Here is a 22,157-nt window from a genome sequence, read left to right as displayed (position 1 = left end):
CTGTCCACCAAAAAAAAAGTTACCCTGCATGAACTTTGCCCCCGCATGTCAGTGACTTTAGATATTGGTCCGGGTTTGGTTTGGTCAGCTCGTCCTCGGCGTCAGCCGGCAGGGCAGTTATTACTCTTTTATGTGCTCTTATTAACACTACTCCCTCCGTCAAAGTTGATCAAATTTGATTTAGAACAGTAGTTGCATGCATTTGTATCAGTGTTCAGCCAGTCGGGTCATGGCAATTTTGCCGGCCCCAGACTTGGCTCTCGTGTAACACTGGAAAAAAAAAACGATCACACACTTCACTAGAATCGTATCGGCTCTTTATTACCACATCTACATTTGATTATATAGTGTACAGTACAACGTAGCAATTAATCAGGGTGATACTCTACTCCAGTCAGCTAGTTATGGAGTGAAGCAATAACCAATAAGCAAGCGTATTGGTTCCGAACAGGAAGCCGGCATTCAGTTGTGTTATAACTACGGTTCTCTAAATACTAGCTCCTCCATCGGGATGGTGCGTCTGGATCTCCATATTGTCGATCAATCTCACCTTCCCAAACCATGCCGCAACACAGATCGCCGCAGGGCGATCGATCCTCTCCAAAGCCACCAAGTTTTCCTGCTCCACAATCTGCGTTCAAATCAAAAGGATCTCTGAAATTTTGCTGTCTGATGCTAGAGTCTACATGTGCAACATGCAGATAGTAAAAGGCTACTGCACGAGGAAATCAGCATCACTGCACCACACAAGAAATATTTAAAAAAACCACGATAACATAATAGTACATAATTCAACTGCTAGATAAATTGTCTAAGAACAGCACTGCTCAGGACCAGTAGATATCACTCAAAACAGCTAAGGAAAAGCCAACGATGTGATGTTACCTCGACATAGTCAACCTGACCACCAGCTTCAGTAAGTGTCTGCACTATTTGATCTTTTATTTGTTCGCTGTGATTGTTTCCATTCAGAGCAGCAGTTTTAGCATTCACTAGTGATCTATGGATGGACAACGCCTACAGCAGAAATCACCGCTATTAAAAGCCAGATTGTTTATGAAGAAACAAAGATGTTGACAAAAGTAAGATGAGCTAGTGAAAACTCCATTCCTCCTGACCGTTTGAAACTGTTTGTGTCTAGCAATTGAGCATATAAAACTACCATTCATCTTTCGTTCTGTAATGTGGAAGTAACTTCGTGGAAAGAGGTAATCTGTTCCGAGTGAAGGATCAGCATAATGGTAAACAATTAACAGGTTTAAAATCGATGGCTTCTTCTGTGAAGTTTACATTAAATTCCATACCATATCTGCATTTGCAGCATCGGCTGCCATTCTCTATTGCTGATCTAGTCCTATGGAGTGCCTTAAGATTGTTGTCCTATAAACTGAACAGTAAAAGCGGTGAAAACTTGGCACAAGTTTGTTCAACAAGTAGGTCCAGTCATAAGCAGTTTATACAACAGCAGAAGGATATACTACGCATCAAGAATTACGAAAATGCTAGACACTGCAACTAACTTCTCTGTCTTTTGGTGAATGTTGAGTGCTATATATCACACAATAATGGGGGGAAAGAGTTCACTGCTGAAACAGTTCGTCAGTTTCAGTAAAACAAACCTTCTCCCTTTCCTCGTGTGATAGGTGTACGTTGCGAGAGCTCATTGCAAGACCATCAGCTTCTCGCACTATTTCTGAGCCAATGATGTCTATGGCAAAATCAAGATCACGAACCTGAAAACAGCACGAGCTGCTTGTCTTAGTAGTAGAAAGCAATTGAAAGCTCCTTTGATTGAAAGTAGCAATACAGTTGAAATGAAGCAGCATCAAAGCTGGTAGCAACAAGTTCACAAACTGAGACTCATGGTTCTCAAGTCGGCCTACTTTTACTGTCATTTTTATTTTGAAAAAGAAAACTGGACGGCCTACTTCATCGTGACGTGTTAGCATGAATGTATTTCTCTACGCATAACTAGGAGCAACGGACAGACAGACTGACAGAGTAGGCGCGTGCGTGGATGTCAAAGTAGTTTACCATCCGGCAGATGACGCGCCACTGCTGATAATCCTTCTTCCCGAACACGGCGATGTCCGGCTCGACGATGTTGAAGAGCTTGGCGACGACGGTAGCCACGCCGCGGAAGAAGACGGGCCTGCGGCTCCCGCACAGCCCCTTCTCCAGCCGCTCCACCCGGATCCACGTCTCGTGCCCGTCCCCACAGCTGGCCTCCTCCAGGCATGACACCGCGCCCCCGGAGCCGCCGGCGCCGGCGCGGACGTAGAGGTCCGGGGGGCAGAAGACGGCGGCGACGGCGCCGGTGGCGGCGAGCTTGCGGAGGTCCCCGGCGAGGTCGGAGGGGTAGGTGGCGAGGTCCTCGGTGGGGGCGAACTGGCTGGGGTTGACGTAGATGGAGACGACGACGGCGACGGGGCCGGTAGCGGACGCCGCGGCGGCGGCGGAGACGAGGGAGAGGTGGCCGTCGTGGAGGAAGCCCATGGTTGGGACGAGCGCGACGGTCTTGCCCTCAGCGCGGCGGCGGCGCGCCCACGCGCGCATCGCGGCCTTGTCACGGATCACCTCCGGCTCGCCCGCCACCGCCGCCATTGAGACGGAACGAGCGGTTCCAATCCGACGAGAGGATTCGGTACAAGAGGAAAAAGACAAGAGCTCGAGATACGACGGCGTACGGGGAATCCAATTGGTGAGGGGATGGGATTGGGGAGAGCGGCCGGCGGCGGCAAACGAGCATTAAAAGGAAAAGGAAGAGCTTGTGACGAATCGTGCTGCGATTTGCAACGAAACGATCGCCAGTTGCGTACGGACTACGGGGGGATACAGCATCCAGGCTGAATGATTGAACATGAACTAGCTAGCGTGGCAGGAGACAGCTGCCGCATTGCGGCGAGGGGATGCAGCATGGGCGCCGCCGGATGACACGACGACGACGAGACATTCGTGATGCAAGATGGGCTGGGCTGGAGCACGCGATTATTGCTCGTGGGCCTACAAGCACTCTTGTGCTCGTGTGGACCCTGCTGAACACACACCGTGCGTTTGACTACTAGTGACTAGCCTTGCTGGTGGTCGGCTGCAAGGGCTCCCACATAATCCAAGGATAACAAGGTAACACCCCAGTCCTTACTGTATGCTGACCGTAACCGCGTGATCATCAGGTACACTCTCCCTCTGCTGCTGCTCACCTATCTCATGCGTGAATGATCTTGGTGCCCAAGCCCAAGCCCAAGCTCAAGGTTTCACTGCGGACCCTAACCACCCGATTCCTTCCCTTCCTCAAGCGCGTGCTGGATTTTCTAGTGTTTGTTCTAACCTGCATATTGACCCACATGCATCATGCGTGCTTGTATGCCATGCCCACTTCTGACAGCACTTTTCATTTGATGAGTATACTAATAAATGACTTGATCCAGCACTCTCCAAATGTTGGTGTGTATGTGTCTGTCAGTGTCAGTACGCACTGACCATCAGGATTCAGCAGACTTTTATTTACAAAAGGAAATTAGACGCATGATCATCTATCGTTGTTGATCAGCAGCATTATAACCAGTCGTCTGTAATGTATAGTGACAGCCGGCATCGGCATGGATCGCTGTCCTGTTGTCGACGTGCTCGCCGCACCCACCTCCACCCAACAACCAATCCATCCTTTCCTTTCCTTTCGTTGCTGCAGGGTCTTCTTGCGCAGGGCGGCAGAATCGCTTGCACCCCACTCCAGAAATCCACGCCCATCCCCTTCAGCCCCCTCCTCCCGGAATTGGAAGCGGTTGGTCGCCGCACCCGGCCCTGCACCTGCTGCTGCGGCGGCGGCGCCGACGCCTTGATCCCCTTGCACTATCCCTCCCTCCCTCCCTCCCGTTCCCGCAGTGGCAGCTGATGAGCAGGTCAGGTGTGGAGTGAAGTGAAGCTGCAGCGTGCACGGCTGCATGCATAATTATTGAGTGAGATGAGAGGAGCTAGCTTTTGGCCTGCCCTGATACAGGACTACTGGACTCCAAGTGGCTCTGGTTATGCCTTGGCTTTGTCTGTAAGGCAAGGGAGAATAACAAGAGGAATGAAAAAGGAAGGTTCCAATAATTCTCTAGGAGTAGAAGTGAGTACTTCTTTTCAGTTTCCTTGATGGGCTCCTGCGATCGGATTAATTTGTTCCAAGTACCTACAATTTTTTTTAGATAAAGTTGGTTTTAAGTAGTACGTGCGAGCCGGCCATCTCTTTCTCAAATAAAGGTCTCCCTTGTTTTTCTGAGAGCAAAACGGAGGCCGCTGGCAGCAGGTGGTTAGTTGGAGGAGCACAGACAGGAGTGTGAATGAACCTCACCCGAGAATCAAGCTCTGTAACAATATGAAACCCAACCCGAGATATATCGAAAGCAAAAAGGGCTTTGTATGCATCATGCGCGTGGACATTTTTCACATTTCTTTTCTCGTTCGTTTCCTTGATCGACAGGACAGGTTTGCTGGATTAGATTTGGTTAATGTAATGCAAGTAGCTAGCTGCGAGCAATATAATCCCTTTCATTCTCGCTCGCTTTAATTTATTTGCCTCCTTTTCCCGCCAAAAAAAACATACATACATACATGCATGCATGCATACAGGTGGTTGGGTTGGAGAAGAGACCGACCCATGAACCTCATCAGCTAAATCTACAAAAAGTGCATGAAGTTGAAGCGTGAGAGATCATGGAATTGACTCTAGATCGAGCAGATAACTCATGACTTTATTAATAATGGTGTTTTTCAGCACCTGCTACTGCTAGGCCTCACTAGCTAGGAACTAGTATCCTGAAGCCTGACACATGGATCACCTCACAGAAAAAGTACATGTAGCATTAGCTTGACACATGGATCAAAGCACGCACTTAATAATAATAAGCTTACCCCCCAACTGTCCATCCAAAAAGCACATAGGGTATGTTTCCAGAGCTATGCAAGGGAAGGCAACACCAGGAAGATGAATGAAGCAGCAAGATGGATGCAGCAGAAACCACAAAGGGAAAGGAGTGGCAATTGCTATGATGGCGCCTGACCTAACCCAACCATCTCCTCCTCTTCTCTTTCCTCTGTCGGTCGGTCAAACTGGCCGCGGGATTAATCGCTGTGGACCGACCGATTAAGCAAATCACCTCTTGCTGCTTTATCTGAACGGGTCAATGCTGTCATTAGTTTTGTCCTTCAGAAGATACTGTATTTTTTCTTTTTTTGAATAAGCACAAGATACTGTATAGTAGCTTAGACAGAAATTATGCCCAACAGAAGGAGGCAATCAAACATGCAGATCAAATGCCTGCCATGTTGGTTGGTAGCATCATGCATATCCAGGCAGCAGCAATAATCAGATCAATTCCTTCCTGGTGCCATATATCTGCCAAGTACAGAGATCATCTGGATCGAGATTGATGATGATATCATGCCAATCTCTCTCTCTCTCTCTCTCTCTCTCTCTCTGCGCATGCAGTTTGTGCCTCTCTATCTCTATACCAGTCTCTGCCACCAAACGTTGTTGCATTTTTTAATTTTGGTTTTGGCCCCTCTGGCTATATAAACTGTCAATCATGCATCCTTGGCAGCAAAGCCAAAAACACAAGCCCGGACACGACGGGAGGCCCAACCATCTGCAGCACCACCCTGCATTCCTGGCCGTGTCTCTGTTTGTGCGAGCCTTCCCCTCTTGGCCTCTCGATCGTCTCCCCTACAGGGAGAGGGAGGGCTACAACACAACACACATGAAGGACCGCCGAGGCAGCTCCGGCGGCGTCGAGCGCTTCGCCGTCTTCCCCTTCTCCATGGGCTGCATGTCGCAGTCCGCCGTCTCCGTCGCCGACCCCAGCGAGAAGAAGCCGCAGGGCGACCCCTCCTCCTCCTCCTCGGCCACCGCCACGACCACGGCTCGGAGTAAGTTCTTGATTGATGATCACGAGCGACACGATCGAGTTCAGATGGAGCTTATGTATGGTTTCAATTCTTCTTTTTAATTAATGCAGCAGCAGGTTCGTCAGAGGATGGTGCCGGCGAGACCGTGAAGGAGAAGGCTGCCGTTGCCGCGGCGTCGCCGGGGCTCGTGGCGGCCGGGGTGTCCAGGCTGATGAAGGGGATCAAGAGCCTGTCCCTGATGTTCGCCGGCGACGGCGGCGACGAGGAGGAGGAGGAGAGGGAGATGGTGATCGGGTACCCGACGGACGTGCAGCACGTGGGGCACATCGGCTGGGACGGCCACAACAAGGTCGGCGCCATGGGCATGGTGAACGCCTTCTCCCTGCCCTCCTCCCTCTCCCTCCGCCAGCTCGAGATGGCCATGGACCAGGCGGCGCACGCGTCGGCCTGATCATCGGCTGCAACAACACACTTGAGAGCTCGTACTTCTCAGAATCTCAGTGTCAGTGGTGGTGGTGGCGCTAGCAGTAAAATCCATTGATTGGTTGGTTAGCAGCACGGAGATACTGATGAATTGCATCCAAAGAAAATTCCCATGTGTTGGTTACTACTTATTACTGCTGCTGGTGCCGTAAAAATCTCTGTCGATCATCTGGTACATGCATGCCTTTGGATTTCTTTCTTCATCTTTTGTCCTGGTGAGCGCATGAGACGAGAAGCATATTTGTGTATATATGCATGCCAACTTGTATAGATTGTGAGAGTTGCCATCATATCTCCATCAACACTGCTGGAGTATGTGTCAGTTTGTGCCTGCTGTGACCTCTCTCTGTTTTCCATTTTCTTTGTTTTTTCTTCATTTTCTCAAAAAAGAAAGAAAGAAGAATTGTTCATGGCTAGTACTATCTTCGAATGTGATGAGCTAGCAGAGGAGGAATTGACTATTGTTACCGTGTTCTGGCCTTCTTCGATCTAGCGGTACAAGAATGGTGGTACACGGGATCAGTGCTGCCAGTAGTAATGAATTGCAAGCAAGCATAACACAGTACGTGCACTGATCGTGCATTATGTGTTTAATTTGCATTGCTGGCTCAACAACAATAACAACAACGTTAATCCATCATCATGCGTACACGCATACTACTGACTGACTGCTAGCTGCAATGCCAGCCACTGCACCCTGCTGCTCCTATGCGGCTAGTGATTAAAATGATTCAGACGAATTAACTAATCCGTAAGGCCAGTACACGTAGCAATTATTCTAGAAAAAAGTTGGCAACCACCGGGTGTATGTGCACGCGTACATGGTGACGGTGAAGGGTCCAGACTCCAGCAGCCAACCTTTTTTCGGTTGCTTATCACGTCAAGAATATGACATGGCGATGGGCTACTGTTCTGTCGTTGCTGCTTCTAGTGCTTTAACTTTGATGAAAACGCTATTAGCTTTTTTTTGAAAAGGAAAATTTTATTAATTTCAAGTACGCTTACACCAAAGCGATACAACCATACTTGAATAATTCCCGGCCTCTGCCGAAACGCACACAGTCTAACTTAATAGAAGATAAGTCATCACGCTCCGATGATTATCAATCTGTAGACTAGACCGTCACGCTATTTGCTAATGACGGAAAATATCACACACATGAACTCCTTCAAACTCTATAGTTAGAAAAAAATATGCAAATTTGTGATGTAGGCAGGATTGAGCTCGTGGGATCCACATGTCATAGACACGGGCAATGGCGAACCCGTGACTCGGAAATTCACAGTATATAATAACATATAAAGAATCTTCCCGTAGCATACTGTCACAGTCTTGTCCCACGGGACGATTAGGACAGTACTGCTAGTGGCCATGATCAATGGGTGCGATAGCTCAGCAGGGCAAATCATTTCGATAGTGAATTGAATTCTGATCCATGGCCACCTAGCAGGCCTTGTCTTCATGCTCTCTCTCTCTCTAATTAAGTAATCTGGCCCTAAAAATAATTGATAAATCTCACCAACCACGGATTAATAAGATGCAACTGTCAGTACGTGCCTAACTGCAGTTAGCCCTCTGCCCGCAGCTTTGGTTCCATTTTAGGTTTCCGACAAATTGGCACAAGTTCTTTATAAGTAGTACGTGCAAAGAAACCGAATTTGGTGTAATGATCTGATGTTATCGGTGATGAGTACAACTAGGGGTACGACCAGCAATTAATTGGATGCAAATGCCAGGTTGATTGATATGCTAGATTTTAGAATATGTAAAGCAAGCCTTTTATATCTTTAAAAAGGAAGATTCTCGGTGACAGCAATATACATGATTTACAAAAAAAAGTAGTCAAAGAAACAAAACTATATACATGCATTCTTTTATTTTAGAGTGTTGGCAACAAGCATCGTACCAGAGCAATTCATTTGTCTGGGTTATGCCTGGTATGCAGGGACACGGTCCCACCTGTCAGCCGGTGGACTGTTCTGTTAGTGGGAATCTTAAGGTACAAGTGCCTGTCTGGTTCTTTATCATAAGAGGATCTGGATTAAGTGAGACTGATCAGTCCAGATGCTGTTTTTAATGTGCTTAATCAAATGGGAAGAAAACAAACAGCACAGTGGGGCAGAGCGTTAGCTCACAAGTCCTTATTGTTTAGGGTGAGCTTTGTTATGGAAAGAAAGCCAGCCCGTGACAAACCTAACTGCATCATCACCACCATCGCATTACTTCATGGTTGTTGACGGCAATGTATAGACCAAAGCTCCTACTATTATTTCCAGTTTTGAGTTCCAGGTTTGGGTGGAGATCTTGATTTGCAAGTATCCATAGTTTCTTATGTAGAGTAGGGGTACCTGTCTGTGAAATGAAAAAGGGTTGTGATTACAATGATGCAGTATATGCCTATATTTCTTTTTTGTAAAAGTTGTGGAATATTCGTGGATGCTTGGGTTGATGGATAAACTTAGAAAAGCAGCTAGAGTTTACTTGCTTCAGAAGCCCTATCGCCCTGCAACATACTGCCGGAGGGAGAACCATGAAGGCGTACAGACTTGCTTCTGTTCAATCTGAAAAGAACCAAATAGGAAACCTGAAAAGAAAAGGAACAAGCAGCACCTGTTACTTACTGGCTAATTTAGTTGTTTTCTTGAAGCGAAATACAGAAAAGCAGGATACCATTACATTACAAGGCACTTCAGATGAAAAGGGAGACTCTTCAGAAAGTCATACTTCAAATTCATAAGAGATCACATGCCATAGACCCTATTCATACTTTGGCATCATATTGCAGCTTGACAACTCTCTCAACTCACGAGACGGAATCAACATAAATTATTTGGCCAAGTGGTCAGCCATTGGTTTTACGCAACTCTTGTTCACATCCATCAAACAGACAGCTGATTGTGCTCTGGACTTGGCCGAAATTATAATTCTGATCTCCCTCAGTATCTATGCAATATAATCTCTCGACACAACAGAACAATATCACAATTCACAAGTTGCACACTAAAATGGAATTTAACTCAACATCAGCTGCTCCACTGATAGTGATGCCTTGGTGTCTGACATTCATCAAGTAAGACAGTGAATCATGAGTTACCACCTCACCTGGGATCAGCACTGGGATACCCGGTGGGTAAGGGCAGATTAGCTCACCACAAATTTCACCAAGGCTGTCCTCAATTCTCACTCTCCTCTTCTTTGAAAAGAAGGCCTCTCTTGGAGTCAGATGCACAGAGATCTTGTCTAATGGGCGACAAACACAATTTTCTTTCATAGGTTTGGAGCTATTTGCAAAGAAATATTTTTCTGATAGATGCTTTGCAGATTGCACAAGCTTCTCAACATCTTGCACTCTGGTTCCTAAGTTAACTGTGAATGTCACTGATCGTGTGCCAACAAGCTCAGATACGATTTGATGACCTTCATATAAAATGTCATCGGCTTCATATCCCGACAATTGCAGATCTGAAGCACTTAATGTAAGACGCAATTGATCAATAGCAGGGAAATCAGAGGCAAAACATGGCAAGTCCAGAACAGATATCCCTGGGATTATCACCAGCTGGTCTTTTGTTTCTGATGCTATAGCTAATGGTTCCTCAAATATATTTGTGTTCTTGCTAAGATGATCTCTTGCAGCATCCAAAGATGACAGTAGGAGGTAACTCGGGCTCGAGCTCTGGAGGACCTGAAGGCACTGGCTTACTTGATCTACATTCACAAGATCTCCAGCCGTATGAAGCATTGAGGACTGTGTGAGGGAGCACAGGACCTTGTGTGTGGATTGCACAGCCAGGTCAGCACCTTGCTCAATTGCAGTGCTTGGCAAACAGTCATGGAACCTGAAATGTGCACCATGTGCCTCATCAACAATAACTGGAATGCCTCGTGGGTGACAAACACTAACAATACCTTGCACATTGCTGCATACACCATGGTATGTTGGCGAAGTAACAAGAACAGCGCCAACCCTCTTTCCATCCTCCTCCAACTCTTTTACTGCTTCGTCCACCTGCAAGGGGGTGATACCACCAGCAATGTCCCACGAAGAATTATACTCCGGTATTATGTATTTAGGAACCGCACCAGACAAGACCAGCGCAGAGATCACAGAAATGTGGCAGTTTCGTGGTACAATGAGGTAGTCGCCGGGAAAACAAGTAGCCATCACAGAGGCCTGTATCCCACAGGTTGTTCCATTGACAAGAAACCAAGTTTTAGATGCTCCAAACAATTGAGCTGCTCGCTTCTGAGCATCCAAAATCACACCTTTCGGGGAGAAGAGATCATCAAGCTCTGGTAGCTCGGGTAAGTCATGCAAAAATGCCCCTGACCCAATAAGTTTTGATAAAGAAGATGGAGCAGCTTTTCCTCTATTGTGTCCTGGGAAGTGAAAGCAGGCAACATCTTGACTGGCAGTCGATTGCAGTGCCTGAACCAGAGGGGCAGTTCCACCTTGAATAACTGCTGAAGATTCAGCTGGTGAAACTTCAGGCTCAGATATCCTTGGCGTGCTCGACGATGTGCCACATTGTACAACAGCATGTCGTCTGTGAGATTCCTAAGAGGCAAGAAACTTTGTACAGTCACATACAATACAGTAACTCAACCGAAAATTTCAATTGTCACAGGTAAAACATACAAAGAATATTTTAATTACGAGCTACTCTGGCAGAGGAAGTACAGAGCATCTTCAATAAAAGTTTCAGCACAAAGGAGAGCGAGCATGAGTAAACAAGTATTTGGTAAAAAAAGAAGGGAGAGAAGAGGCTGAACAGATAATGAAATAAAGTTACTGAAAAGTAATACCCTTCACATGATGCACATGGATACACACAAATCCAATGGGATTGGAACGGCAAAGCCATAGTTTCAGCAGAGAATCTGAAGTTACTGGTGCAGCTTAGTGCCGTACATTAAAGCCAAATTCCTCATTAGCAAATAGCAGTCTAATTTACAATGGAAAAAAAACATATAGAAGCAGGAAACTATGAACTGGTAGTCGTCTGGTAGTTTAGTAGATCATAATTTAAGAACAGCTGCAGAGCAATATCCGCAAACAGCTTGTGGGCACTCCGTCAAACATAGCAGAACATCTTTCGATTACCAGGACCCGGGAACCCCCAAATCTCCAATAAACCCACATAAAAGGAAGAGTTCGATACAGAAAACGGAATGCGCACCTCACAGCAGCACTAAATCCCTGATCAAAACTATTGGAACGAAGAAGAACACACAGGTTCCGAGATAAGCCAAAATCATCCAGAGGACGAAGCCAAAGCCAGTGAGGCACAAAGCCGGATGTGAGCAAGACGAGATTACCCTGTGAGGTGGGCAGCGCGAGAAGAAGGCGAGCGAGCTGCTGCCGGTAAGGAAGTGAGCCATGCTTGCGCGCTGTCGTGTTGCTGCAGCACGGGGCACCCGTTAGTTCAGCGAGAGACGGGACGTGGACGACGAACTGAAACGAGGAGGGATTAGGTTTTCAATTCCGGTAGACAAAATTTTTCGGACCTCACCGATAAACACGAAATATCAGAAATATCGGATCAAATTCAAACAAATTCAAACAGTTTTTTAAAAAATTTGGCAAATTTCACTAGGAATTATCTCTAGCCATCATATATCACAATTGCATATACTAGAAGATGTACAGTAGCAGAATTTTAACGACAACCAAAGATTCAGAACAATGGAAAATGGACATGTTGGACTGATACTCTTGAAGATGTGGTTGGTGAATCAGAAATTCGGAAGCAAGATGAAGCCACGCGTGCCATAGTTTCGCAAATCATAATCATGCGCGCGCGCGCAGGACAAGAAGTATTCGAGCAGCAAGACAGGGGAAGACCGGACGAGCACGGCCAGGTTGTGGAGCAGGAGCTCCAGCTCGGCGCTCCGGCTGTCAGATCCTGCGCGACGCTACGAACCCGGCGGATGAACGCCCTGGCGAGCAAGTGCAGCAGCGAGTAGCCGAGGACCGCGAGTGACGAGCAAGCTCTGCCACCGCCGGCCGGGGTGCGTCGCGTGTGAATTTTTTTGGGGAAAAGAATGATTTGGAAACGATTTTTAGGGTTTGGCTGGGAGTATGGATGGGCCGGCCAGCGGGGAAAGGCCATATTGGGCCAGTTTGTTGCGGGCTGGCGCAGCAGCTGAATTTGGCTGAAAAAATTTGAACGGTATGATATTTTTTCGGACCCAACAGAAAATAACGCAAACGGATTTTCCGGCAAAATTGTGAACTCAAGGCGACTGGGCGATAACGTTTTCGGCCCGAGCAAATGTAGCCCATCCCAATATGATTCGGCCCATGTAAGGACTCCAAAGTCCATGTGTGTGGATTGGTTTCCGTTTCACGCCAGCAGGGTAAACAAAACTAAACATATGCAGTTCCATTTCCAGGTACAAGTCGGGAGATTACACAGGCTTACCACTCGAGCAGTGAAGCTAGCGGCAACTGTTTGGTTTCTGTTCTGCTAAAGTGACTACTTGATAGCAAAATAGTTAAATATCTCTCTCAAGTTTGGTCCACAATCCAAATGCAAATAGTCCATTCTTCAAATTTTCATGTGGGATCAAAATGGTTCTTGGGGCTAACATGGCATGCCATGTCAGTTTTGATTGTCCTTGGATGAGTCAGCATGTTATACTGTCTCATTTACCCTTTGTTTCATCCATTTTGTATTATGATAGTTGGTTGCACAAAATCTCTAGTAAAATCATTTTTACGTCAGCAATGTTCAGGAAATTTAGATAGTCAAATATAAAAAGACTTGATTTAGATGAACCCCAAAATACTTATATTTGTAGATATAGGAAGAACAATGTAATTTGATCTCTGCATGCCGAGAGATAACTGACCAATCCGGTGACTTAATTTGGTAATAACCAACTACGGAGTAACTAACGAGCTAGTAATCACTAATCAGTAGGCTAGTCTGGTCGACTTGACGAGGCACTTGTCGGGCTCCCGGACGATGTAAACCTCGTCGCCGACGGTGGCGTGCAGGTCCTGGTTGCGGTGCCACCGCCAGAGCGCGTGCGTCTCGTTCTTCACCTCCAGGATGCCGTGCCCGAAGCTGCTCTCCCTGTAGGCGCTGTACTCCGGCTGCCGGTCCCAGCAGAAGCTCCCGGCGGCGGGGCCCGACGTGAAGTTGGAGGCGCAGAAGCCGCCCATGAAGGGGTCCGGCGTCGACGCCGGGTCCGGGCAGTGGCCGGCCTCGTCGGCGTGGCTCGTCGCCATCTTCTCCCGGTTGCCGCCGTCACCCACCGAGATGTGCACGGGGCCGCACGGGTCCAGCGTGTAGTTGAACACCCGGTTGGATCGCTCGTACGCGTGCACCTGTGACATGATGACCATCCATCGAACATTGTTCAGACAAGTTTTCAGACAGTGGTAAAGGCTTGCAGGCGATAGCGATTGGCGAGGCTTAATTACATGGCCGGTGAAGACGACGTCGACGCCGTACGAGTAGAGGAGCTCCTCCATCTCCACCCTCATGCACTCGGCCTCCCTGTAGTGAGCCTTGTAGGTGGTGTACCAGGGCGCGTGCCAGCCGGCTATCAGCCACGGTGTCACTGACCTGTCCACCTTCTCCAAGTCTTTCTCCAGCCACCGGTATTGCTCACCTGACCGCCACAAATTGATACTCACTTTGTTTTGCAGTAGTAGCCATATAATTAGTGGTGGAAACAGAAACAATGGAGGATTCAGCTTCTCCGCTCATCATTGATCAGGACGGAATAATGTTCTCGTACTGAATTTTGATTACTTGTGACTTGACAATTGTTTCTGTTAGATGATAGTGCAGTGTCACCTGATTTCTTGTAGTCGACGTACGCCGCGAGCATGAAGAAGTGGATGCCACCGACGTCGAACGAGTAGTAGAACGGGGAGAAGGATCCGCTCTCCTCTGACGGGAACGCGAACCTGGAGCTGTAAGACGCAAACGTCTTGTTGTGGATCTGCTCCTCGATCTCATGGTTCCCTTCGACCACCATCATCGGGATGCTGGACGTCACGGGCTCCATGTACCTGCACGACGACAGCCATCTCGCTCTCAACTCTGAATCCCCACTAGCTAAGCATCCTGAACAAATTACTATATCTGAATATGGTTCTGAAGAATGTTCAGAGATTTCTTTCAAAAAAGAATGTTCAGAGTTTCAGACACCTCAAAGCAGAGAGCAGAGTTTTGTTGGTAAGTTTGGTACCTTCCCCAGTAGTCCCAGCGCGGCTGGTAGGTCTCGTGGACGGGCGTGGAATTGGCAAAGGTGCACGAGTAGCAGTCCGTTCCCGTGCCGTTGGTCAGGTAGAGGTTGGCGTAGCAGACGTCGCCGAGGAGGAGCACCAGGTCGGGCTGGTTGCGCACCATGTGCTCCACCGTGGACGTGGTGTTGTACGTGAGGCCAAGGTCCCCGACCACGGCGATCCTCCCCGGGTAGCTCTTGGGCCCGACGGCCGGCATCGTCCGGAACGCGTGGACGCCGCTCATGGCGTTGGGGATGGCCGGGTCGCCGCACTGGTAGTAGTACTTGGTCCCGGGCTCCAGTCCTTGGAGGCGGACATGGTGGATGATGCCGGAGGTGTAGTTCTGGAGGCCCTCGAAGGGGTAGAGCTGGCTGTACACGAGCGACTCGCCGGCGGCCTCGTGGAGGAGGGAGTCGGCGGCGAGGCCGTAGCGCACGACGCTGCCCACGGTGCTGGGGTCCAGCGGCTTGACGGCGCCGCCCATCTGGAACTCCCCTGCGGCGACGGAGAGAGCAACCGGCATCAAGACAGGACGCGCGCCCTTGCACGCCCAAATTAAAGAATCGTTTTTTTTCCAGGTGTGCTAGCTACCATCCGTACCTGTAATCCAGGAGATCCAGGCGGAGGTGGACTCGGCGGAGAGCGCGACGGCGACCTGCTCGGGCGCCCAGCCCGTGACGCGGCGCTGCACCCGCGGGTCCGTGTCCGGCAGGTCCACCGCGTGGCCCCTGTCCCCGAGCGGCACCGTCACCGACCGCGCCGGCCCGGACAGCGTGGACGCCGGCTCGGCGGAAACCGCGGCCGCCGCCGCAAGCAGCAGCGGGAGGAGTGAGGCCCGGCGCATTGCTGCTTCCTGCTCCCTCGCCGTGGGGCTCCGTCCGTGACAATAGAGCGCCGCGACAGATTGGCGGGTGTGGGGGTTGATGGCGGCTGGGATTTATTTGGGTGGAAATATATAAGGCACGACCGAATGGGCTGGCCGGCTGGGTCCTCGAAGAGAAGATGCGGCGGCAGCTGGAGCATGGAGATGGAGGATGGCCGGCACAGTTGCGGCGGCGGGCCCCAGCCACGGCGGCGGATTTGGAACTGGCCGGCCGGGCGCGCGGGCGGGGAAGAAAAGGCAAGGCGCCGGGAAAGGGAGTGCGCTGCGTGCTGGTCAGCGCCGATGCGACGTGGCGGACTCCGCATCTGAAGTTGATGCTGTCTGCGGTGCTGATAAACGATGCTCCGTCCTAAGTTTTCAAAACTATGCTCTGTCCTGCGCGGCCGGCCGGTCTGAAGCTGAGAATTTTAGCACTAGTAAACTCCTTGCTACTGTAATTAAGATGAGGAGCTGCCGAGCCGGGGTTTAATCCCGCATCGTCATCGAAGCCGAATACCTACCTGCAGCTCCAAGCTCAGGTATAGTAGGCTTGCTGAAGCAGCTATCCATGATCTATCCGATCCACCTTGGTGTGGTGGTGTGCTTGTGCTTTGCTCCGAAGGAAAAAAGAAAAAGAAAAAGAGGACAGACGAGACGACACCGGTGACGTCAGCGCCGGGGCGGCTTGCTCTGGAAGGCAAGGAATATCCCAGCGGCACCAATGGAAGATGCCGCCGCCGACCGATGAGATAGGCTCCGCTGTCCGGATGCTCCGGCCACCCATGGGCCCTCTGTTGGTGTTTTCCGTGAGGTCCTCACTCCTCGTCGGAACAAATTGCACGGCGCCGATAGACTAGCGTAGTGGCGTGGACTGTGGGCAGCCTCGATTAGGGATGGAGGGGGATACTCGACGATATTTTAGATTAATTAAATAATTACGATGTATACCATTACAGTTTATTTATATTTCTAAATTATTTATGTATAATATCATTTAATTTTATTTTATTAAATATTTAGATCGATTCGATAATCCAAAATAAATATAATTTATAAATATAACTTGCATGGTTAGCCCTGATCGATCCCACTCTTACTTTTGCTCTGCATGCATTCTTCCGAATCTAGGATACTAGCAAGCTACTGTACTCACATGGCTGTCAGACCCGGGGCCACCGGGCTGGGCACATAACATAGTTTAAAGAGGTCTAAGAGATTAAGTCCGTCTTATCTCTTATTCATTTTCTTTATCTCTTGTTTATCCCGTTTAAATAGGAGATAGAGCTAACCAACACGGAGGGGATCTACTCGAGATATGTTCTGGTATGATCTCTCAGCGGAGGTTGGTTAGCACCTTTGTAACTCTAGCCTCTCGGATATATAAGGGAGGTCAGGGACCCCTCTAAAAACAGAAGATCATTAGGTCGTTCTACACCAAAGGCAATACAAACCACCATACAGGACGTAGGGTGTTACGCATCTTGCGGCCCGAACCTGTCTAAGCTTTGTGTTCCTTGCACCTTCGAGTTCCTGATCTCGGCGTCCCTCAACCCAAAACTTACCACCTTGGGTATATCCCACGGTGGGCAGCCGGTTAAACACCGACAGCTGGCGCGCCAGGTAGGGGAGCGCGTCGAAGATCCACCGGCGAGCTCGATGGCATCTTTCAATTTCATCAGGTCAGTTCCCTCTTAGGGTACGACATTCGTTTTTGACTCGTGGGTCTGCATCGCAAATGGTGCGGATAACTTTCGGCGATTCCTCGTCGACATGAGGCCAAAAACCCTCGCTGCGGATCCTCGCAGCGGCCTCGACAAGTTCGTCGACGAGCTCGACAACTTGCCGCTCCATACTTCCGCAGCACAGGTCGAGATGGAGTCTGCTCCAGGTTCGACTTCTTCTGGTGTTGCGACAACTTCCCCTAGTTTGGACTTGTTCCAATCTAGGGATCCGCATGGTCGATCTCAACTCGGCTCATGCAAACCGGCCACTGATCTTCAGGAGGCCAACGTCGCTGGGTCCCTCTCCATGTTAGAGAAGGATCTGGACTTGCTGCTCCAGGACGGAAAGCCTGAAGCCACCGCGTGTTGGGGGGCTTTGGGTTGTTCCGGTCCCGGTGATTTGGTGATCACCTCTCTGCCAAAGGGGCGCATTGTGCGTTGGAGGGGTATGATGCTCTCCGATCTACTCGAGGCGGAGGGTCGACTCGTGGCTCACCTCGAGCCATTGCCCTTCCAAGAGGGCAGGCCATTGGCCACCGCGGTGGAGGGGTCGACTGAACTAGTCGACGAAAGCTTTCACGACCTTTCCTCCCGCCAGGTGCTGATGGCCGAAGAAGGCGAGGATGATGGGGATCTTCCCATCGTCAACTTTGAAGCGATCTCCGAAGATGAGATCACGGCCAATGCTGGCGACGAGAACGACGCCGATCGAGAGGCGCGGAGGGTCAGGAACAGGGCCCGCACAATCCGGCGGAGGAGGGCCAACGAGCGTAGGCGATCTATGCATCACGAGCTTGACCCTGAGTTCGCAGCCGTAAGCGAGCGGGGTTTCAGGACTCCGGTGGCCAACATCGCTAGGGTGACGGCCATCCTCGAGCGCAGCCACGATCCGGAGGTACGTCAAGCACTCCTCTACGCGCAGAGGGCTTGGATTCAGCTGGATCAACACAACCCGGCGCCCACCATCCGGGAGGAGCGCGTGGGCGAGAGTCGAAGTCAGGCTCACAGCCGAACAGCTGACGGCCGTCCTCAACACCAGATCAGCAACGACAATGCGCGTGGGAGCCAGGCCCCTGGCGGGAGGCAACAGCCACCGCAAGGGGGTCACCCGCGACAGGCCAATCATCGACCTCCTTCGGAGGACCTCCGCTAGCACATCAATGAAGGTCGCGACGCGCGGACCGTGATCTCCTCCAGGCGCAAGGTCCGCGAAGAAGTCGAGACTGAAGGTACTGACTGTAGCGATCGATTCCCTGCTTTTTCTGCTCGTTTCAGCAGCTACAAGTACCTAAAGGGCTTCAAGCCGATCGGCATCACCAAGTACGACGGCAAGCAAGCCCCTCAGCAGTGGCTACGTTGCTAGTCCACGGCCATTGAGGTCGCAGGGGGTTCAAACATCACCAAAGTCGTCTACTTCCCGATGGCTTTGGACCCTGCACCGCTCACTTGGCTGGAGAGCCTCGGCAGCAACTCCATCGACTCCTGGGAACGACTTAAGAAGGTCTTCATCGACAATTTCCAGGGAGCGATTGCCCGTGCAGGTACTCGACACGATCTTGCCCAGTGCAAGCAAGAATGTAACGAGCTCCTGCGGTCCTACACGCGTCGCTTCTTCGACGTTCGCGCTACTATCGCGAACATTTCGGAGGACGACATCATCGATTGCTTCTACAACGGCATCACCGACCCGGGCATCTACAGGGATTTCGGGCGGAACAGGCCAAAGACTGTTGCGGGCCTTCGTGATATGATGCACGATTGGTCCGAACAGGAGGAGAAGATGCGGGAGCGGTTCCCGCGGCGTCAGGATAGCAACCTGAGGCGTCCAAACGATAACCGCAACGACAAAGGCCAGCGGGACTTTTCGGGGCCACCCCGGAAGCGAAAGCCAGATGATGTCATCGCGGCTATCGATCGTCCTTCGCGGGGCAAGAAGTCGACGACACAGGAGGAGTTCAAGAAGCTCCTGCAGAAGAAGTGCCCATGGCATCCGGGCGCCAGCCACGCCGCCATCGACTGCTATCACCTTCGGAGGACGTTAAGTAACTCCGGTGGCGGAAAGAAGAACAAGAAGCCTGCTGACAAAGAACCCGAGGATGATGATCAAGAGGACCACGGGCGCAACCCGAAGTTTCAAGACGCGTCAAAAGTTGTCAACGTCATCTTTGGGGGAGACGAGGATTTTTGCTCCAGGCGGGATCAGAAGCTGCTCCTCCGGGAGATTTTGTCCATCGAGCCGGCGGTACCACGACCACTCCGTTGGTCGGAGGTCCCCATCTCGTTCTCCCGCGACGACCAGTGGACGAGCTTTTCGGAGCCCGGTAAGTTCCCTTTGGTCTTGGACCCTGTGGTGGCGGAGGTCAAGCTCACCAAGGTCCTAATCGATGGCGGGAGCGGGCTCAATCTCATCTTCGTCAGCACTTTGAAGAAAATGGGTCTGGATTTCAAGGACATGCTGGTTCCCAGTAAGTCTCCCTTCTACGGCATCGTCCCAGGTAACACGGCACACCCGCTGGGTACGGTGGTCCTCCCAGTCACCTTCGGCACGCGGGAGAACTACCGTACCGAGTTCATCAAGTTCGAGGTGGCTAACTTCGAATCTTCTTACCATGCTATATTGGCTCGACCGGCACTCGCCAAGTTTATGACAGTGCCACATTATGTCTATTTGCTTCTTAAGATGCCAGGACTCAGTGGGGTACTCACCCTCCGTGGCGACTTGAAGAAGTCATACGACTGTAATCAGGAGGCGATCCAATATGCTTCGACTACTCGCGTGCCAGGTGTTTCGGGAGAAGTACTCGCGGCCACGCAGCAGCTTTCCCAATCCGCGCTGGAGATTCCTTCCAAGAAGGCCAGCAAGTCGAGCATCCAATCGACTGATGACGTGGCCCTCAAGTCGATCCAGCTTCAGGAGGGAGACATATTCGCAGGGAAACCAGCGGATATGCCAGGGGTGCCCAGGGAGTTGATCGAGCATGCTTTGAATGTACATCCGAAGGCTACGCCTAAAAAGCAACGCCTGCGGAGGTTTGCCCACGACAAGCGTGAGGCCATTAAATGGGAGATCGCTAAACTTCTCGCGGCTGGATTGATTAAAGAAGTAATCCATCCAGAGTGGGTCGCGAATCCCGTTCTTGTAAAGAAAAAGAACAATGAATGGAGAATGTGTGTCGACTACACTGATCTCAACAAGCATTGCCCAAAAGACCATTTTGGGCTGCCGTGCATTGACAAGTTGTCGATTCGACGGCTGGTTGTGTCCTTCTTTGTTTTCTTGATTGTTACTCAGGTTATCATCAGATCGCGCTCAAGAAGGAGGGCCAAATCAAGACTGCCTTCATCACCCCGTACGGGACTTACGCCTACAAAACAATATCCTTCGGGTTGAAGAATGCAGGAGCAACCTATCAGCGTGCGATCCAGATGTGTTTCGCGGATCAGCTGCACCGGAATGTTGAGTCTTATGTGAACGACGTCGTCATTAAGACCAAGGCATCCAGCGACTTAATTGCAGATTTGGAGGAAACATTCAGCAGTTTGCGCAGATTTCAGTGGAAACTCAATCCCACCAAGTGCGTCTTTGGAGTGCCTTCAGGGAAATTGCTCGGGTTCATCGTCAGCAACCGGGGCATTGAAGCCAACCCTGTAAAGATCATGGCCATCACTGATATGGAGGCTCCGGCCACAATCAAGGATGTGCAGAAGTTAACAGGTTGTATGGCGGCCCTGAACAGGTTCATCTCCCGTCTCGGGGAGAGAGGACTACCTTTCTTCAAGCTCCTGAAACGCCAGGATAACTTCCAATGGACGGAGGAGACTGAGCGGGCCTTGCAGGATCTGAAACATCATCTTCAGTCACCTCCGATCCTTACAGCACCGTTGCCAGGGGAGGATCTACTACTTTACATCGCGGCAACAACTCATGTTGTCAGCAGTGCTATTGTAGTCGAGCGAGGCAAAGAAGGCCATGCGTTTGCAGTGCAGAGGCCTGTCTACTTCATCAGCGAAGTCCTCTCCGAATCCAAGGTACGGTATCCAGCTGTTCAAAAGCTCTTGTATGTAATCTTAATCACATCCAGAAAGCTACGCCATTACTTCGACGAGTACAAGATCACTGTGATCACGGACTTCCCGCTGACGGATATTCTTCATAATCAAGATGCCACGGGACGCATATCCAAGTGGGCAGTGGAACTGGGGGCTTTATCAATCAACTTTGAGCCACGCACTGCAATCAAGTCACAGGCTCTAGTCGACTTCATGGCTGAATGGAGGGAGAATCAAGTCCCAACCCCAGTGGACAATCCAGAGCACTGGACCATGTATTTTGATGGGTCCCTCAAGCTCGACGGCGGCGGCGCTGGTGTTCTGCTTATTTCTCCACGAGGTGAACAGTTGAAATATGTCCTTCAGATCCTGTGGGCGGTATCCAACAACGAAGCCGAGTATGAAGCTTTGCTTCACGGGCTCCGTTTGGCGATATCACTAGGGATCAAGCAACTACTTGTATATGGCGACTCTCTCCTTGTCGTTCAGCAGGTCAACAAGGAATGAGACTGCAACAAGGAGACAATGGATGCTTATGTACAGGAAGTGCGCAAATTGGAAAGCAAATTCTCCGGCCTGGAGGTTCATCATGTATTGCGGGAGCACAATGTTGGCACGGACACCCTGTCCAAACTGGGGTCCACGCGTGCCCGGGTCCCGACGGGAGTCTTCGTCCAGGAGCTCAAACAGCCATCCATCAAGTCTTCTCCGCAGGTAACCATTGACGTGGGTCCCCAACAACCCGATCGAGAGGTTATGGTGTTGCAGGAGGACTGGCGAGAGGCTTTTATCGACTTCATTCGAGACCAACGGCTACCAGCGGGAATCGACGCCAAGAGCGCAGAAGCAGCACGCGTCTCACGAAGAAGCAAGGGCTTCGTCCTGGTCGACGGCAAGCTCTATTGGCAT

At 50.3% G+C, this 22,157-nt stretch overlaps 4 protein-coding genes across 11 annotated transcripts; 1 reads left to right on the top strand and 3 right to left on the bottom strand.

The window, feature by feature from the left end:
* Nucleotides 1-295: 295 nt before the first annotated feature.
* Nucleotides 296-2,932, bottom strand: LOC112873470 (pantoate--beta-alanine ligase-like). 2 transcript variants are annotated; one of them, XM_025936420.1, is made up of 4 exons: nucleotides 2,035-2,925; nucleotides 1,620-1,733; nucleotides 886-1,017; nucleotides 296-631 (listed from the first exon to the last, which is right to left on the bottom strand). In XM_025936420.1, exons 1-4 carry the CDS (start codon nucleotides 2,602-2,604, stop codon nucleotides 488-490), a joined length of 960 nt encoding a protein of 319 aa, XP_025792205.1. In that variant the 5' UTR covers nucleotides 2,605-2,925; the 3' UTR covers nucleotides 296-487. The 2 variants fall into 2 exon arrangements, with proteins under 2 accessions (XP_025792205.1, XP_025792206.1); XM_025936421.1 differs by lacking the exon at nucleotides 886-1,017 and having other exon boundaries at nucleotides 2,035-2,932.
* Nucleotides 2,933-5,454: 2,522 nt separating this feature from the next.
* Nucleotides 5,455-6,785, top strand: LOC112873482. The gene is made up of 2 exons (XM_025936438.1): nucleotides 5,455-5,907; nucleotides 5,997-6,785. Exons 1-2 carry the CDS (start codon nucleotides 5,568-5,570, stop codon nucleotides 6,335-6,337), a joined length of 681 nt encoding a protein of 226 aa, XP_025792223.1. The 5' UTR covers nucleotides 5,455-5,567; the 3' UTR covers nucleotides 6,338-6,785.
* A 1,446-nt stretch (nucleotides 6,786-8,231) lies between these two features.
* LOC112874510 (arginine decarboxylase-like) lies at nucleotides 8,232-12,388 on the bottom strand. 7 transcript variants are annotated; one of them, XM_025937857.1, is made up of 5 exons: nucleotides 12,085-12,388; nucleotides 11,690-11,825; nucleotides 9,047-10,928; nucleotides 8,852-8,954; nucleotides 8,232-8,722 (listed from the first exon to the last, which is right to left on the bottom strand). In XM_025937857.1, the coding sequence occupies exons 2-3, from the start codon at nucleotides 11,750-11,752 to the stop codon at nucleotides 9,357-9,359; spliced, it is 1,635 nt and encodes a 544-aa protein (XP_025793642.1). In that variant the 5' UTR covers nucleotides 11,753-11,825; nucleotides 12,085-12,388; the 3' UTR covers nucleotides 8,232-8,722; nucleotides 8,852-8,954; nucleotides 9,047-9,356. The 7 variants fall into 7 exon arrangements, with proteins under 7 accessions (XP_025793642.1, XP_025793645.1, XP_025793644.1 ...); XM_025937860.1 differs by having other exon boundaries at nucleotides 11,690-11,772; XM_025937859.1 differs by having other exon boundaries at nucleotides 12,216-12,388.
* Nucleotides 12,389-13,141: 753 nt separating this feature from the next.
* On the bottom strand, nucleotides 13,142-15,459 carry LOC112874512 (purple acid phosphatase 15). The gene is made up of 5 exons (XM_025937865.1): nucleotides 15,216-15,459; nucleotides 14,579-15,110; nucleotides 14,182-14,399; nucleotides 13,803-13,993; nucleotides 13,142-13,706 (listed from the first exon to the last, which is right to left on the bottom strand). The coding sequence occupies exons 1-5, from the start codon at nucleotides 15,457-15,459 to the stop codon at nucleotides 13,290-13,292; spliced, it is 1,602 nt and encodes a 533-aa protein (XP_025793650.1). The 3' UTR covers nucleotides 13,142-13,289.
* Between the last annotated feature and the right edge of the window lie 6,698 nt (nucleotides 15,460-22,157).

The sequence above is a fragment of the Panicum hallii genome, chromosome 9 (genome assembly GCF_002211085.1).
Source record: "Panicum hallii strain FIL2 chromosome 9, PHallii_v3.1, whole genome shotgun sequence".
NCBI classification, from domain to species: domain Eukaryota; kingdom Viridiplantae; phylum Streptophyta; class Magnoliopsida; order Poales; family Poaceae; genus Panicum; species Panicum hallii.
Note: the sequence above shows the minus strand (reverse complement) of the source record. Positions and strands in the feature narration are given on the sequence as shown.

Coding starts and splice junctions, on each gene's coding strand:
- LOC112873470 (XM_025936420.1), bottom strand. CDS start 2,604: ATGGCGGCGGTGGCGGGCGAGCCGGAGGTGATCCGTGACAAGGCCGCG. Junction 1,734..2,034: donor GGCGCGTCATCTGCCGGATG/GTAAACTACTTT, acceptor TGCTGTTTTCAG/GTTCGTGATCTTGATTTTGC. Junction 632..885: donor GTCAGGTTGACTATGTCGAG/GTAACATCACAT, acceptor ATTTGAACGCAG/ATTGTGGAGCAGGAAAACTT.
- LOC112873482 (XM_025936438.1), top strand. CDS start 5,568: ATGCATCCTTGGCAGCAAAGCCAAAAACACAAGCCCGGACACGACGGG. Junction 5,908..5,996: donor CGCCACGACCACGGCTCGGA/GTAAGTTCTTGA, acceptor TAATTAATGCAG/CAGCAGGTTCGTCAGAGGAT.
- LOC112874510 (XM_025937858.1), bottom strand. CDS start 11,752: ATGGCTCACTTCCTTACCGGCAGCAGCTCGCTCGCCTTCTTCTCGCGC. Junction 10,929..11,689: donor CGCGCTGCCCACCTCACAGG/GTAATCTCGTCT, acceptor CTTGCCTCTTAG/GAATCTCACAGACGACATGC.
- LOC112874512 (XM_025937865.1), bottom strand. CDS start 15,459: ATGCGCCGGGCCTCACTCCTCCCGCTGCTGCTTGCGGCGGCGGCCGCG. Junction 15,111..15,215: donor CTGGATCTCCTGGATTACAG/GTACGGATGGTA, acceptor CCGTCGCCGCAG/GGGAGTTCCAGATGGGCGGC. Junction 13,994..14,181: donor CGTCGACTACAAGAAATCAG/GTGACACTGCAC, acceptor TGTGGCGGTCAG/GTGAGCAATACCGGTGGCTG.